General features: G+C 39.8%; 1 protein-coding gene across 1 annotated transcript in view; it reads right to left on the bottom strand.

Moving 5' to 3' along the window:
• CEP112 (centrosomal protein 112) overlaps positions 1-18,051 on the bottom strand; it is a 167,190-nt gene that overhangs the window by 23,503 nt on the left and 125,636 nt on the right. The window contains exon 23 of the mRNA XM_086624318.1: positions 16,283-16,441. Coding sequence (XP_086480444.1) covers positions 16,283-16,441 — 159 coding nt within the window. The remainder of the gene's footprint in view (positions 1-16,282; positions 16,442-18,051) is intronic.

Raw genomic sequence — 18,051 nt, forward strand, 5'->3', positions numbered from 1 at the left:
TTGGAAAGCTTGTCAGCTCAGAAGAGTCCCTATAATACTCACCCGGAGTATTTTGTTAGTATGCTTTAAAACTGGCTTTTCCCTTTTTCCAGTCTCCATGAGTTTCACAGTCAAGAGCAGGGGCAGAGGTTGCCAAAAAGAGAAAACTGCTGAACTTTTTCCCCCTTTCACTCTCAGAGGTGTAGACAGAAACACCAATGGTTCACACACACCAGATAAACTGAATCTTTTAAACCCAAAGATACCATGACATCTTAAGCACACACTTACGAAAGAAAAGTTCAAAACTCCATTTTAAACCACTTATGAGAGAGGATTTACCAAGATTCTGCCTAATGTTCAGCTGACGCATTGTCAAAAACATTTATCACGAACCTTTTGAAGTTTCTTAGCCACCCCCTAGTTATTAAAACTTGAACTGCAGAGCTTGTTATCAGCCTCAGAGCACACACAAAATACATCAGGTATTTTTTAAGTCAACCTTTCAGTCTAATTTTGAGACTAATATACAAAATACAACATTCCCAATCAGGTTAATGTCTGACAGATAACACTGAGCAGGCGTACGTGCTGCGTCTGATTGATCCACGAGACAATTTTCATTTCCTAATTTGCTTTTTATTAAACACTTGGCAATCAAAGGGAACGGCAAGGAGTCTGCCATTCTCGGAGCAGGTTTCCTCTGAAGACCTGATGTCAGCTTCAACGTTTTCAGACAACTGCTTGAATTTTTGACACTATGTCATAAGAACGCCTAAAATGTCACATCAATGGATATGTTGCCCTAGTGAAAAACTGCTATTGTGAACACACATTAACTGGTAAAACATCTGGTTTTGCTGCTTGCTGTATTCTTACCAACAGCTCTGCAAAAACTGGCATCAGGGTTCGAGCAGAATTTCCTGCTCTGATTTAGAGAACGCCTGACTCATGATAAAGCCTATTTATCAATCACTTGCTGAACAAGGCAATCTTCTCACTGCCGGGGGCTTCATTCCCAACTAAGTTTATCACCAAACTGCCACTTTAAGTGGGTGTTCGGAAACTTTACACCTGGAGATGGACTAGAGGTTCCAGTAGACCTCTGGTGCTCTACAAACGTCTCCTTAAAATGCATTCCTCGTCACAGATGCATGAAGACCTGGAAGTATAAACATTTCTAACAGGCTTTACAAAGCATCTTATTTTGCTGTGCTCTTTAAAAAAAACAACATGACGGGCTCAGATATTTCTAATCAATAGGCTAATCTGATGCCCAGTAGCAAGAAAAGAAAAACTATTTTGTGCAATGAACGAGCAGACAGTCCAATATTGCTGGAATTCTCCTCATTACATAAAATAGCACACATTCTCTTACACATACACACACAAGAAGAAATCTAATAATGTCCTTATACCTTTCAAAGCAACCTTAATCAACAATATTAACTTGCAAGGCAAACCACTGCTTTTTGAACTAACAAGAGCGAACTTGACTCAACAGCTCCTGCACACTCAATACATCTAAGATGTGAGAGCAGCACAGCAATACCTTCTAAAATTATGTCTGTAAGCCAAAAGCTGGACGATTCTTGACAGGGGCAGAGAAACATTTGGAAACTTAGAAATTCTTTATTCAAAGTCTTTAATGACCTCCAACCCAATTACATTTGCAATAAGACATGATAATGCAATCGTTCCTATTTAAAAGTATGTGTGAAAACGGAGCATTTTTGAAGCTTGATTTTTTTTTTTTTAATCATGTTGAGATGAAGCTCATTTGCTTAAAAAGAAAAAATGAAAAAGAATGTCCTCTGCAGCTGGTCAAACAGATTACGAAACTCTAATCTCACTAGCCTGAGGAAAACGAAAACTGTTTTTCAAGTATCTATTTTATAGAGCATTGGCTTTATACTTTTTAAAAGACGCATTAACATAACTGATCAGAACATCCCAGTATGTTTCTGATCTAGTTAATCATATGACATTATGACAGAGATACTTGCTGTCATAATGCCAATGTTTCTAAACATTTCTAAAATCCTTTAAGTTCTTTTTTTTTTTTTTTTTTTTTTTTTTTTTCCAAAATTAGACACGGGTAAGATCTATTTCAGCTTCTTCAGAAGTTTTCCCTTCCATTTTAAAGCTCTAGAATACCAGTACAGAATACTTATAGATAGACATATACACACAAAGTAACAAAGAACAATGTCAGGCTCCACAACCTATTTAAATGTTTCTGCTAGCTTTTTATTCAAATATTTTACTCTAATTCCTGCATAACTTGTTTCTGGGAGTACCCATCACCCTATTTCTTTAGCTCTAATGTCATCACTTTTGCTGAACTGGAATCATCAATAAAAAATTAAGCATGGGTCTAGTTTAAATTTATTGCCCATGCTTCCCTTAAAAGCAATCGTTTAAAACATTCAAGCCACACTTGTTGCAACTCTGAGGACCAACACATATTGGATGATTTTGGTCTGCAAACTTGTAGAAGGTCTGAGCCCCTCCAAGCCAGCCCTGGTAAGACCAGCCCGAGGATTGCCTGGTAGAGGCCCCCGATACGAGCATCACGGCAGCAGGTAACTGCTTGGCTGCACTTGAAACAAACATTCTACATTTGATCTTTTGATGCTGATAATTTCACCAATACAGGTAACAAACTGATGGTAATTTATACACCAGGAAAACTAGGAAAAGGATGAGAGGGGAAAAAACACTTGCCAAAGCTATTGCTGTGTCTCAGGTTTAGTTTTCGTGGAATGTCAAAAGCTGTTACACAGTTGTGACAAAGTGGATTTGATTTCAAGGTAGTTTTGATTTTAATTTTTTTTTTTGGTTGTCTTTTTTGATCCAGTTTTGAGCTGAACGATGGTGGAAAGACTGTGCTAGTTCAGTCAGCGGATCTTTCTGCTGTGGCAGAAAAGTCTTATGTGGAAATGCACAGACACGAGAGGACCTCCGTGCCACACAGGAGAAGTTTCTGTTGAGTTACTTGTGAACCTAATGAGCAGCCCTAAGATATCCTCCCGCTTTTCCTTCCAAGAAACTCCCACAGGGTCATGACAAGGCAGCTGAAATATTCCCCAAAAGTCCACCAAGCCCAGAAACCATACAGTGAGGAATGTTTTGCCTCAGACCATTGTGAGTGTGAAGGGCACAAGGACTCAAAGGGCAACCACGCAGATCCACAGAACAAAAAGCCATTGAGGACTATTAAATGCAGACAGCAACTCCCTTAACTGTATCTTGCTGGAGAATGGGAAAGCATATCAAGGAAATGTCCCTAAATCTTCAGCCTATTCTTATACTCTTTCCTGGGCATCTGTTATCAGATACCATGGCGCAGAAAATGGAGACAGATGGACTCCAACTGGACCCAGCACAGCCACTTCTATTTTCCTTAAGCCAAAACAATTTTTGCAGTTTATCTTCTACAGGACTTTCAAGCTTCTGAATGGCAAGTGTCAAATCTTGATATCCACAATACACTACAGTCATCACCCAAAATGCTCTGAACAAGAAAAATAACCCAAGTGGTGCCTTCTGGTTGCAGAAACGCTTGGCGAGAAAGTTTCTGCGCAGGTAGAAAATGCTACAAGAGTTCGGCTGGCTGAGCAACGCTTGATCAATGCAGAGGGAACGCCTGCCAAACCTGTTTGGCACATCTACAAGGAAGGCAGGCTTTTTTCATTTTCTCTTATTTTCTTTTATATGTAAGTAGTTTCAAATATTCTTATATGGATGACATTTTTAAAATGCAAAAGCATTAAAAATAACAGAAAACAGATCGAGTTCTAAAGCGCCACCGGTTTCTCATTTGTGCGGCTGCATACTGACGTCTCGCATCAGACCTGCGCAGCACAAAGCGCTGAGCTTTCCAGCTACTTTGTGCACACTGAAAAAATTTTCCTTATCACAAACGAGACATAAACTACAGGAAAAAACAATATATGGTGCAATGTGAAAGAACTAAGAATTCCGGTGTTGTTGAGGTTGCACAAATCTCGATCTGGTTTCAGGATCTGATAAGGAAGCATAAATAAGCTTGTCCTCTGCAGAGGCAGGTTTCACAAACAGCAAGTTAGAGAAGAAGAGACATCAGGCTCCTCACCCACGCCGCGAAGGCTGGGTGATCAGAGATGGGCGCTCGCAAATGAGTCCACAGCAATGCCAAACCTGACTTGCAAATGCACATTTCATACGGTTCAGGATGAAGAGGAGACCTGGTAGGGGACAGCAGAAAGGAAAAAGCAGCATGCAAATACTTAAGGCAAGTATAAACGTTAACAGTGGCAACAAAGACCCCACTGCATTCTTTGTCCATCAGCCACTTCACATTTTCTTGTGTCCTCCTTACATTTGTGTAAATCCGAAAAGCAAGTAGAAGTGATGTGTTATTCTGGTAGGAGGAAGAAAAGAACACATCAGGTATGAGTTGGAGCTGAGAGCACAGCTGTGGTCAAAGGTGTTCCCAGGTACGCAGAGAATCAAAATCCACAGATACGATGGAAACTGGTACACAGTCTTCAGCAATTGCTGGTTTACCTTGCTGAATTACAAGTGCAAAATGTAAAGGATATGAGTGATATTAACATTGGGAACAAAAGCCATATCAAGAAAAGCAATGCTTTTTTCCTGAAGGCAGAGAGAGACAATACACATCCCAGATTTCTCCTTCAGGCTGCCTGCAAAGTTCTGGCTTGGTCCAATTGTGCAGGTGTTCCTGCAGGTACCTAACGTTTGGTAGCCTGAGTTTTTATTTATACAGTTTCATTCTGACACTCCCAAACTTCTCAGTAAGCAAACAAACCCACTTTTTATGTTTAGTTTTCTCTTGTTTGTACTTTCACCCTCTCTTACATAACAAACTTGGAAGAGAGCAGCAGCACGGAGAGTGCCTGGGGCTCCTGGGGTGCGTGCAACGGATCGGACACTCACCCATGGGCATCATCTCTCTCTGAATAAGCACATCCTCTTCCTTTGTCTCCTCCAAGTTAGATCCTGGCACTGGAAGGGTGGACACTGGGTGAGAAGGGAGTCACACTGGCAACAGGAATAGAAAGGCCAAGCTGGACCATGGTACTGCATTCGGGCACCCGTGGCAGCCCCTCAGCGGTCATGTAGAAAATGCTTTGGTGCTGACATGTCCTAACTAATTATTTCCCAGGAAAAGGGACTGCTTCGTTTTCTCCAGATCTGGTTCTGGAAGAACTTGCATTCACACATTTTTGTTTCACAAATTAACTGATTTGTTTTCAGGACACGATTGAGCGATGCTCTCCTTCCTCCCAACACAGCACGCGTTAATCCTTTGCAGGAGAGCAAACCCCAGTGCAAAACTGAGCTGTGACTTTACAGCAGATCTCAAAAAGGGAACTGAACAGTGCATTGCATGTTTTGTTTTCTAAGGCCAACACAGACAGGTTTGAAACCCATGACCTCATGCCATGCTGGGCCAGGAAAACGGCATATTCAGGGCACAGGTTTCCAGCATAAAAATACTCATGAGGTGATCTGATGTGGTTCTATTCACCTGCCAACAGTCCTGGCAGAAAAATAAACAGGTTCTGGAGATGAGCTGCTGCTGGAGGCAAAGCAGGAACCATTAGAAGAGCTGCCCTGACCTGTGAGGAACTGGCCTTTTTGCTTTGAACTTCAGCAGATCTTAATGAATTCTTCATAACTGGCAATCTGAGGTTTTCACTGAGGATATATTTCTCTTGAGGTGCCAAAGGCAGGAGACATATTCAACATTAGAAATAAAAATTTTGGGTCTGCTGGTTGGTTGGCCAAGCTGGTGAAGGCAGTTCCAACAGGTATGTTCCCCGCTACTGCAGATAACTGTTTGTGTTGTATAAGGGATGAGATTCATACATAAACATGCACCAGTGCTGAAGGATTCGGTTTCATAATTATTAACACATTGACTTAATTGAAGTTATTGACTTCAGTGCTGTGAAAGCTTGAACTAAAAATAAGCAGAGACAGTTTTAGTAACAGTAGAAGTTAAAAAGTGGTTATGTCAGAGGAGTAAGGTTTTTGTTGTGCTTGACTAATGTCTGCTTTACCACTCTGCCAGTCCTGTTATCCGGCAGTTTTGAAGGGGATGATGCCAAGAAGCTCATTTAGAGTCTTAAATTTTATCCTGTGGGCAACACTTATTTCAGTTTCCTGAGAAGAAATTTCATAGATGGACCCCTGAAGAAGAAAACAGGTGAACTCCTTTTACTCCACAAAACAGTCTCCTTGCTGGAGGACCTCAGGCTTTCTGAAGAGGCCAAAGATACAAAACTATTGATGCCTGCACAGAAGAGCTTAAGAAAAAGCTTCAGGCTTGAGGTTCCCAGTCTTCCCTATAAGCTTCAGCTTCAAGTCCCCACTCTTCTCCATCCAAGTTTTCAAGAGTCAACAAATAAAATCTTTACTATATCAAGTCCTGTTCATCAATGGAGAGAATCAACACAGTGTAGATGGTGCATGAGTCAGCAACAATAATCCATTCCCAGGGAAGGCACCCCAAACTCCAAGGCAAGATGGAGTATGCAAATTAAGTGCAAAATTCACGTGCAAAAGGCTCAAAGAATACTGTATATTTTCAGTAAAACTACCCAAGTTTTTCATCTTCTTATGTACACATGTACCATATGAGCACATACAGTTTCCTTGAACTGCAAGGCAACAAGGTGCACTGAAAATGTTTACAATACAAATTTTAATGGGAAAAGGAACAAAGTGCGATACACAGGAATAGAATTTTTTCTGTTTCTGGACCCTAGTGCTGCTTTGGCTGCCAATAGTACACAAAATTTCCACTGAAAGGCAAGTCAAACCAATTTCCCTTAGGACGGAGGCATCCGAAAACTTACTGAGGTTATTATATTAGTGCCTACGCATTCTTTAAGCAGATGAACTGCTTCACTTTGAATCCATGTCAAACCACAAGAACTGGCTGATAATAACATGCAATTAAAATGATCTCGTTCTTCCAGACAAAAATTGGCTAAGAGCTATATCTCACATTTTCTAGCTGGGCACAATGGGGCGATTGATGCTAGAAGGAAACAGGATAGGTTGCTACCAAGGATCCGAAGGGTCAGGTTTGGTGACAGCATTTGTAGGTTTAACCTCTTAGACAAATTTGTGAGATGAAAAAGCCACTTCTGCCGAGCACGAGACTGTGAGAAAGTCAGAGCAAGAGCTCACAAACACACAAGTTGTGCTAATTAGACAGATGTTTTGAAAACCCCAAACTTTACGCTCGATGCATCTTTGTATCTTTTGATGTCGTACTTGGTGCTGCCTCACACCACTCAGGGCTTACTGAGGAAAGCAGAAGCTGCTCCCCTGCAAGGCTGTCTGGGTGACTTTGCCATCTGATCTACTGAATACACAGATAAAAGTCGCCGCGTACTTTTTTCCTTTTCAAGTACAGTACTGTAGCTTGGAAAGTTCCTTTATTCTCAACTCCACTGATGCAAGAAAGTGGCAGAAATATGGCAGCTTTGGCTGCTTTCCTTTAGTAGCTCTTTGTAACTAATCTTTTAATGCTAAGGAAACAATAGGTATTTTCATTTCATATGGAAAAAAACACTCTAGTTATAGAAAATCAAGGCAAGGAAGGCTCCAGGAACTGTAAGAGTGTTACTGACCAATTCATTCTGCTGCTATTCTGCCTTTAAATATTGGTAAATAGTTACCCTGTCCAGGTATCAGATTCACCAGTTTTCTCTTGTTATGTTTAAGAAAAGTCCAATTATTACGAAAATGGTAAGTTTAGCAAAGATATTTCTATTTCACTGTGATCTGCCATTCAAAAGTGCTCGCCAGTCATTTTTTTTAAAAACACTCTGATATTTGATCTGCTTGAGTTTCAGTTACATGTAAAGCTGGAGAGCCAGCAGAAAATTCTAAATGGAATCTGAAGATTTCTAAAGTCAACACTCATTTTGGCAAGAGCGTTTTAATGTATAAAGCTGAAATCCTCAGTGACTCTCTCCTGCTGATACCCCTGGAGCAGCCATGATTAGCAAAAAAACAAAAGCAACCTATATTAGAACATACATTTTTTTTGCAAAAAACTGTTTACACAAATACTGGAAACTGTGTAGGCACGCTGGAATCTGTCTGTGCAACCTGGTGCTATTTCAGCTCACTCCTGGGTTGAGCCACACCATAAGAACGATAAAGGGAAGTAGATGCTGATAAGTAGACCAGGTCCACATCCCCAAATCTCTATTTGCCAAACCCTGCAACTTGTGCTACCGTGCCAGGCTTTAAAATCTTTACTACAGAGTAATAAACGTTTGCGGACTACGGAAGGTTTGCTTTGAAGATGCCATTTTCTCCAGCAACCTTCTGTTGGTTGGATATGCGGTTCACACATATTGTGTTTCCACCTACCCGGCTGGAGAAGCCCTGCAGTCAAGGCTGTTCCAGGAGCAGGGAAGGAGGCTGCGTTCCAGGAACTCACTGGAACTGGAACAAAGAACAGCCCTTGGAAAGTCTACACAGTCCTATGCACAGACTGTTTTACAGATGCCCTGTGTTTGGAGGACATTAGACACTTGTTTTTATCTTTATCTTTTTTTTTTTTTTTTTTCTCCAGTAAAGTCCCAGACTTTTGAGCACAGGCTCTTCCTCCCAGGCAGTCTGCCTTGTAACTTCTGAGTATCTCCCCAACTTTCTGGGCACCACTTTCTCCTCCACGTAAAAGTCCCTGTGTTCTCTCTCGAATAAAACATCTTTGAAATGCAACAATAATCTGTAACCGTCACAGCAGCCTTAAAAAAGCAAATTTTCATTTTCTTTTAGCACAGTTACAAACACTGTCTGCCCCTCTTTATTAGCTGCGTAGGCTTATGTCAGTACTACTAAACACTTACTAACAAGAGTGTTTTCTCTGTACCTTTCTAATCACCTAGGACTCCACTTGGTGTTATTACTCCTGTCTTGTCAGTTAAAAGCTGTGAATTTTATGGCTTGTTTTGAATTCCTTTTTGCCATTTTTCCACTGTAAAATTAGTGTACTCCACCTCATTAAAAGAAACTGATAGCTTAGTTATATAAGACTTTATATTTTGTTACGCATTTATGAAATCTTTAATTCCATAATTTGGAGACTGTAAGGCAGCATCCCTTCTAGGGCTAAAAAAAGAATAAAAAGGACTTCACGCAGCAAAGTGAAGGGAAAGCAAAACACTGAGGACAACAATGATAATGTAGGAAAAAGTAAAATACAAACTTTTAAACCTGCCAGATAAAACTGGACTGCAGTTCAGAGGACCAGGCAAGCACTAGTTCTAGTCTTTCATGAAACTTTTAAGTATGATTTTGCTGTTGGCCATAGTAAGTTCTTCAATGTGTTGAGACATGAAAAGTTAAGAAAATTGCCAGAGTGCAAAGCTTGCTGCAGGAAAAAAAGATGACTCAATTCTTTGTCTCACAAAGCATGTCAAAGATATTATAAAGTACTTACAGATGCTCAGCCGCTCGGATTGCCTGATTGGCCAAACATCTGAAACCCTGTAATTTTGAAGAGAAGGTACTATGCTTCAGACAATGAAATAATTTTTGTGGCAACAGAAAGAGAGATATGGTTATGAAAAGGAGAGAGGAGTTTTTGAAATCGGAATTTCAGTTGTGATTAACAACTGTTTAACCTTAACATGAAAACAAGCCTGGTTTTATTACCATTTTTAACAAATGTGTCAATACAGCCTTTCAAAGGCAACCATGCGATGGAAGCAAGAGACAGAGCACGAGCAACAGTCGATAAGCTCGGGGCTAAACTCTCATTTCTCTAATAGACTGAATTTGGGTGAAAATAGTATTCATATAAACAAAGACGGTGAAAAACAGGTGCCTCAGTTTGGACCCCATGTAAAAGAGAAAGCAAAACCACAAAAGCCCTGCAGATTTCATTTACCTGTCCTTTTGGAAGACACAACTTCCTTTGCTGATCAAAGAGAATATAGGAAATTATGAGCAAGATAATGTTATTTGCCTGGTAAATTTTAATGACTGCTTTACAATGCTAAAGGTACAAATGTTGGTGTCTTGTAATTCCCTGCTAATAAAAGACCCTGCAAAGTTATTAGTAGTGTTATAGACTGAAGTCAGCGACAAAGAAATAGAGATCCATGAAAAATGACTCCATGTATTTAACATCAAGAGCGTCCCTTAAAGCTATTTCACCATGCCAAATAGTTTATCATAGTAATGCTTAGCCACAAAAGCAATTAGATGGATTTGAGATCCCTCTGGAGAACTTTGTGACACACAGATCTCCGAAGATCTTCAATGACTGATAGAATTTGGCATGTCTGTGGCCATCGAACCATCACAAACAGTAATGCATGTTCCGACCAGATGTCTTGTAAGACGTGAGTCAGTGTCAGCTTCAACAGTGAAATGCTGACCTCCTTTTTACAGGCTCTCTAAGCTAAAAAACAACCACCTTCAGCCAAGTTAAAACAAAAAAGACAATAAAATATAAAAAACAAGCTTATAAATAATGTGGGTCCTATTGGCAAAAGTTTATTACACAGCTATGCAACAGTAGTCTAGATTAAACAGCTAACCCTACTGCATCAATGCATGCTGGAGAAGAGAGCAAGTCAAGGCTCACTTAACAAAAAGTCCTTGAAATAATAAACACCTTTGCTTTACCTTAAGTTTTAGATTTTCATATTTAGTTTACATTTAGCTTTCAGGTTCTTTTTTCCTAATTAATGTCCTCAGTGTGATCAGTTACACATGGTCATAGTCTTCTGAACAACCAGGCATTGCAGTCTTTCTGCTGTAAACACAAAGAAAATGCTGAACATGTAAATTATTCCCCCTTTATTTGCCATGGCTTGGAAACTTGTCAGCAGCCTTAACAAAAAAGAACAAAACTGGCCCAGCTTTCTCAAAAGGGTCTGGCGAGACTGCAAGTGTACTTGTTAGATGTGGCTTTAACACGGGGCGATCTCATTTCCAAAATCGCTCTACAGTTTTGTTACTGGTTGGATCCTGAAACTGTTCTTGCAGAAGGGCTGATGCACCGACTGACGCACGGATCCAGAGCTCAGGAGTCCGGAGTTAATCTCCATCTTTGCCACAAACCCTGGACAAAGTCAAGGCTCTACCCTCCAGTGTCTCATTTGTCAGATAGGACCAAAAATGCTTCTTCTCTGTACTCTAGATCAGGTCGATTTAGGTTGCATGCTCTCTGATGTCTCTCCTCCCCCTAGTAAGCACTTATAAGGACATCTAGAACACTGCGAGTTAGCATTGCTCAGGACTTCTAAATCAAAAAATCAGAATTCTTTGTTTCTTACTAAACCCAACATTGGCTATTGCAGAGTACGATGGTGGGATTCCAAAAGGTATTTTGAGGACAATAGACTAAATACTTCTGCAGGACTACAGTCACTCAGTTAATGTTCCCATAGCTCTGATACGCTTTTTCTTTTACAACAAAATGTTATTTGTAATTACAGGTGAAATTTGCTAATAAACATGGTTGATAAGGAAATATAACTAAATACGAAATTAACTTGTTCGCAAAAAAATTTAAACCCACAGTTTTTCTGATACACTGCATTTTAGGGACGCATGTAAATACCATCAGCCTATTTTGACAACTACTTTCTGGAAACAAAGATACCAGGTGCCCTCAAAGAAATGTTCTGAATGCTTTAGAACATCCTAAGGTTTAAAATAATTTGTTTGACTTTTGGAGGGAACCAAACATGAGAGGGAGGGGAGATCATAGAATCGTTAGGGCTGGAAGGGACCCTCAAAGGTCATCTAGTCCAACCCCCCTGCAAGGAACAGGGATATCTCCAACTAGATCAGGTTGCTCAGGGCCTCATGCAACCTGGCCTCATCCAACCTTGGCCATGCACACCAAGCAAGGAGGACCTGTGGCTGGGCACGTCACGGAGCGGAGACGTGGGCTGGGGGGGTGACGGGCGCTCCGAGCAGCGAGCCCAAGAGACCACGCGCTCTCCTTACGGGGCGATTTGCTGGCACGACATGCCAAAACAGAGGGATATCAATGTAAACTCAACCTCCTGGAAACAGTATTCCGGAATGAAAGGAAACAGAGCACCCCACGCAAGGACCGACTCAAGCATTACTACAGCAGAGTAAGTATTTTGTCATAGTTGCATTGAGAAATGTCACTGTATTGACAAAACCCTCAGCCCAACACTCACATAAAGGAAATTTATCTTTTTGCTCCAGGATATGGCAGCATCTAACACAATCTATGATGATGTTGGGAATACTGAATGCCCGTGTAGGCCCAGACAACTTAAACCCAAAAGTTTTCTCCTTTGTTCTGCTATGGCTACAAAATACACTTTTGATTTTTTTTCTCTCTCACCATTTTTAAACATAACAAAGAAAAACAACTGTTTCAAGATTTTTCACATGAAGGGGAACATTATTATATGACATTCCTTCCTAGAAATCTTTTAAGCCTTATTTATTAACAGAATTAATCTGATCATAAGCTGGCTGACACACAAAGTGTTGAAATATGTCATCTTCAAACCATGTTTTGCTAATGAAATTTTGGTGTTAATTCAGAGGATATAACAGGATCTTAGAATCTGTAATAAAAGCCAAACAATGAATGTGGTTCCTTTGGCAAAAAAGCATCATTTTCTCCCTTTTTTGTTGTGGGTTTGTCACTGTGTGCGCTCCATCATCTGTTTCTTTCCAGAATTTACTTTTTGATGTGGAGTCTCCACTTGGCCATCAACTTCGACATTAAAACGTTCTGAACATATTTTGCAGTTCCAATCCCAGGAACTGTTTTGCACTTTCAATCCCAGGATCCAAAAGGATTTCATAAAAAACACACCTAAGGCTGGGATTTCATAAATAACCTCAAGGTATCCTTACTTTGCAATCAGCTTTATGTTAGTGATGAGTCCAGTCAGTGACCACTGCCAACAGCAGTAGAAAAGTTAGGTGAATGCTCTGACCATTTGACTGTATGGACCTTCGGGTTGTTGTGGCTAGATTGCTATCAGGGTGCAATAAACCTACTTTAAATTTACCCTTAATAACTTTAGACCACACTTCAATGACCAGCTTGGCTCCTACATAGACATTCTCAGGTGTTGGGCACCCAGTCCCTTTACTGGAGGGTGCCTTCTGAAATCCCAGTCTAAAGCATCACAAATGAGTTAACAGACGTGGCAATTTAAGCAGCTTTTCCAAGCATCTGCAGGGCATTAATATAATTGTGCTCACAACTAATCCTATGGTCTGAACCAATGGTTCCTGGTCTTTGAAGTGTAAGCACGTCACAGGAGAGGCACCGCACAGAGACCAGGTGAGCTTTGCTGGATCTGCCCTGTGCCAGGCCAACGGCAGTGTCCTTGTGCTCTGCCCCAAAGAACGCCAGTCCTGGTAAGTACAAAGGAAAGAAATCTGCGTGGCATGAGGGGCAAGCTGTGCTTTTGGGATCGCTCTCTGTGCCAACACTGTCATAATCCCAACAGGCTCAAAGTCAACGGCAGAGAAAAGGCAGCGACAGGAGTCTCACAGCTGTTCAACACCTTTGACCAGCCACTGCTTCTTAGCTCGTTGCTATTAGCATAGCAACACCATGGCATCCAAACTGGTTGCCTTATAAACCACAAGAAAGGAATAAGATGAGCCAAAACTTTATCCTGATTTTATGACTCTGATGGCACAAACTCTGACTTGCCCTTGGGCCAGAAAAATCATGGTGTAACACAAAACGCCAAGTACTTTCGGCATGTCTCTCAAACGGACCCAAACTGAGGCCTTCTGAAGCCAAAAACAGTCTCTCGATTGGGTTTTTAGGTTGTCAAAAGAAGCAAAATGTTTTGAGAAGTTTCATTTATCCTTTTCCACTAATATTTAAGATAGTATTTTAAAAAAGGAATAATCAAGACTAAGGAGACAGATACAATTGCAAAATAGTAACAACTCCGAAATCTTTAACTAGCAAAGAGAGGCAGGAATTTGAATTAACATCAAAATAATGTATTATGGCATCCACATCTGGATATCACGTTACTGACTAAATCCAAAACTTCTCTGAGAGCCAATGGGTTTCTGTAAAAATGTACTTCTCCCTTTGGAAGGAAATAATAATTGGAAGGTCTTATAGGAAGTCACCCAATACCATATAAAGGAAATTGCAATCTGTTCCTCAATGTTAGTTTAAATCAACGTTATTTTTAGCAAATGCCCGTTTTTCAACAACAGTCTTTTTAACAGCTTATATCAAGTCTTCTCAAAGGCTTATGCTATATTAAGAATTGCTTTGTTTTTAGAATGTTTCTTTAACCACCCCTCAAGGTCTTCACCTTGCCCTAGGTTAGGCATTGTTGCCCATCTCCAAGACATCTAAGATTCCACTTTCATCAAAACCAATTTCTTTTGCCCCAGGCTAATAAAAAGCAAAGTATTTCTGCATATGCTCGTCTAGAAGTGTGTGTGGTTCTTAAAAATACTAAGTGACTGAATATTAAAAACACCTCTTTCTGCTTCCAGAAGCATACACAGCAGTTTACCTTCCTAAGAATTTTCTGTTTGGACATCTGGCTTTCAGTAAATTTCCATTAAATCAGTGGTTTCAAAGGAAGATTTTTTTTTTTTTTAAAAAGTATACTATAAAAGATACTAAACAAAGTTCAAGAACTCCAAGCATAACAGCTCCTGCAATTTCTTGCCCAAGTTGACCAAATCTTACAAAACACACTTGCAGCACCAGCACTAAAATCTCTCTGGGACACTGCTCAGAAACCCTGTGTGTGCAGAATTCCCTTTTGGTTTTTATGTATTTCATTACATTTTGAGGTAATCATGTCAAAATTAAGTTTATAATAGCCAAACTCAGATAACGCGTGATAACTGTTGAATTACAGCATATTTCTGACTACATGGAAACTACTCCACTGTCACAGGGTTTCTGCATATCCAGATGGCCACTAGAAAAGTGGAGAACTACAAATAGCACATTTTCTTAATGGGCAAAAATCTACCTGTACCCCAAAATAATGTGAATTAAGTATTTGCAGATCCTAGCGATAATAAAAGCTACCTCTAGTGATTCAATTCGGATAACAGGTGATGGCCAACGTCTATGTGCTTATACAGCTGACAGAAGAGACTAAAGAATGATTGCAAAGAAAATTCTGTTCCTCAACACACACAAATACAGACAGACATTTTCCTTGAGGGGAGAAAATAAATCATTAAACAAAAAGATCACTCTGCAGATAAGATAGCAATGTCAACCTAATTTCCTTATGCAAATCATTCAAATGTAGAGGACAACATTAACTGTACCTTAATTGAACATCAGACAGTTCCAACATGTCAAAACTATCATGGTTTCTTTTCAGCACAAAAAGTTGTAGGAGTTCATTCTTTCATGAGTTTCTAGAGTTAACAAGAGAATTCTTCGTTTGGTATTAGTAAACATCTTTACTAAGAAAAAAGGAATTTCCTTCTTCTATATAGCTTGTAATGAAGTGTTTTGGTCATCAATCCTAGCAGATTACATACTTTCAAAAATCTTCCATTGCTCTTTACTACTCTGAAAGGAAAGATGTTTGAAAAATAATTCTACTTGCTTCTGCAGGTGGGATTCCCAGCAGTTGCTTTGATTCAGGGTGTCAAAGCAGCAAGGAACCGAGCCCAAATATTCAGAACCTAAACTTTCTTTGTAAAAGAACAAATGCAACTCTGATGCAAAATACGTAGAAATCTAATGAAAAAAAAGTTACAACTAACAAATACTTTACTCCATTCGTATTTAGCACAGATTTTGCATCTAGTTTTCAATGGAACCTAAGAACATAATTTCCTTCATTGCAGCCTTAAACGTGAAAGTTGAGAATGTCATGTGAAAACCAAGCTGAAGCCCATGTTGTACTGCTGGCCTCTCAGGTGCTACAACTCAGCTCTCCTATTTTTCACCTTTTTTTTTTTTTCCTCAAGTACTGAAAGCACTGTATCAAGGTGCTGAAAAACGTTCAAATATCTGAGTCAATATTAAAAGAAAGAGAACAGGAAAGTTTCGAGTATTTGACTGAAGTGGATGGATTAGACTTGCCAAAACCCAACGTTTTATGCAGGCGTATGACCAGCTAGAGGAAGGAGAGCCTGAGTCATCAGATACATCAAAGTCAAGGTCCGGTGAATGGAATTAGTGAGCGCTGTGTGAACAGGAACCATACCTGCATTCATCTGCCCACTGCAGAACTTTTAATTACACTCCAACAGCCAGTAGCATCAGTGACTAAAATCCCCAGATTACCTTGATTGCTCTGTCATTATCTGCAATCAGCTGCTGCTTCTTATCTTCAAACTTTTGTACAACTTCCTGGAGCTGCTGCTCTGCCTGCTCTGCCGCAAGCTGCTGCCGGCTGCTCTCCTCTGTCAGAGAGGAAATGGTTGTCTTAAGTTCAGCTATCATCTAGAAAGAAAACAGCACGCTAAATCTCTTTTCAGTCAAAGGCATGTATTTTGCATGTTTTTATGCTCAGTACAAGCATGGCATTGGCAAACTGTGCTGTGCAAGCTCAGTATTTTAAATTAATGTACTACACACCAGCAAGCACGAAATTCCACGCAGAGAAAAAGGAATATAGTCAGGCTGCGAACGACAAAAATTGCTGAATACAAAATATTTGGAAGGGTTCTCCACTATGACATTGCAAAATATTTACTCATGAGAACAAAGCGTATCTGTGATCTTCAAAACAGAGCATCCTTCCAGTCTTCCACTGCACTGAAACCAGTAAATGCCAATTTACATAGTGATGGTGGTGCTCCTTTTTGAAAAGCATACTCTATAGCTCAATACTGCAGAGAAGAACACCTGAATTTACATGCTGGACTGAAATTTAAACTTGATAGTGAAATTTCTGAGCCGCTGAAAGGAGCTTATTCTGGCTTAGTGATACAGTGGGGACCTGATTCCACGTCCAGGATCCTTGAACTAGACCTTTCACATGATTCACTCCTGATTTGTTGAAATTTACTTGTTTCACCTTTTTTATCACTGTGGAAAGTCATAACTAAACCTGATCCTTCAGGCATATTTACAGAATTTTATGCTGACATGTAAGTCATCAGCCAGCAAAGCACTTAAACATATGGGAGAGTCACTGATTTTTTATTTAAGTGATATATATATACACACACACACAAGCTTAAGGTTAAGCTGCTGTAGCAGCATAATATAATTTAATTCTAAAAACACTTCAGCACACAGGCAGTTCAGGGAGAGACTACCAGAGTGCTCAGATTTGCAAGGCCTCCTCATTGGTAGAGAAACATTTAACTACACAAAGGCCACAGTTATTTAGGAAAAAAATGGGGTTTTTTAGAGCTACTAATAGGATAGGACTAGCATTTACAAATGAAGGTACTGGAATCAGTGGGGAAGGGGAAAATGATGGATTAAAACACTACTTTAAATTTATTTATCTGTTTTACTAACTGAAAACCCCAGAGAGGAACAAAGATTGTGAATAAATCCTACATGGGTATTTCTGCATTTCTTTGCTAAAAACAAATACATATTAAAAAAGACAATATACGGATCAAAAGGAAGGCTATTTGCTCTTCAATAGGCCGAAGTTTAGAGATTATCCAGCTAGGTGTAACTCTTTAGGCAGAATTAAGCAGTATCACCACGTTTGCAATTTAGATTATCATTTAGATGACACACAATTTGGCAAATTCGGGTTTGCTAGGTGTGTAACACATGCAGTGAGAAAGCAGGAGAAAGTGATGGATCATATAAATTATCAAGACGACAACTGGAAGGCATGCAAACCTGTACCACTTTGAGTATGTTCCATTTTGTCACTTCAAAAAAAGAAAACAAAATAACAAACCCTTTAATAAAACACAAAAGTGAAATTTAAAGCTTTTACTGAGTTAAGAACCTGGATTAGCACGGGAGTTCTGAAATGCATGCAAGGAAATTTCAGCATGAGTTGATGGAGAAAGATCTGCTTCGTGTAGTACTTTTCAGAGAAAAAAAAAATGTTTACTTTGTATAAACTTCAGAGGAAA

This window comes from Tauraco erythrolophus, chromosome 20 (genome assembly GCF_009769465.1).
Source record: "Tauraco erythrolophus isolate bTauEry1 chromosome 20, bTauEry1.pri, whole genome shotgun sequence".
Lineage (NCBI taxonomy): Eukaryota > Metazoa > Chordata > Aves > Musophagiformes > Musophagidae > Tauraco > Tauraco erythrolophus.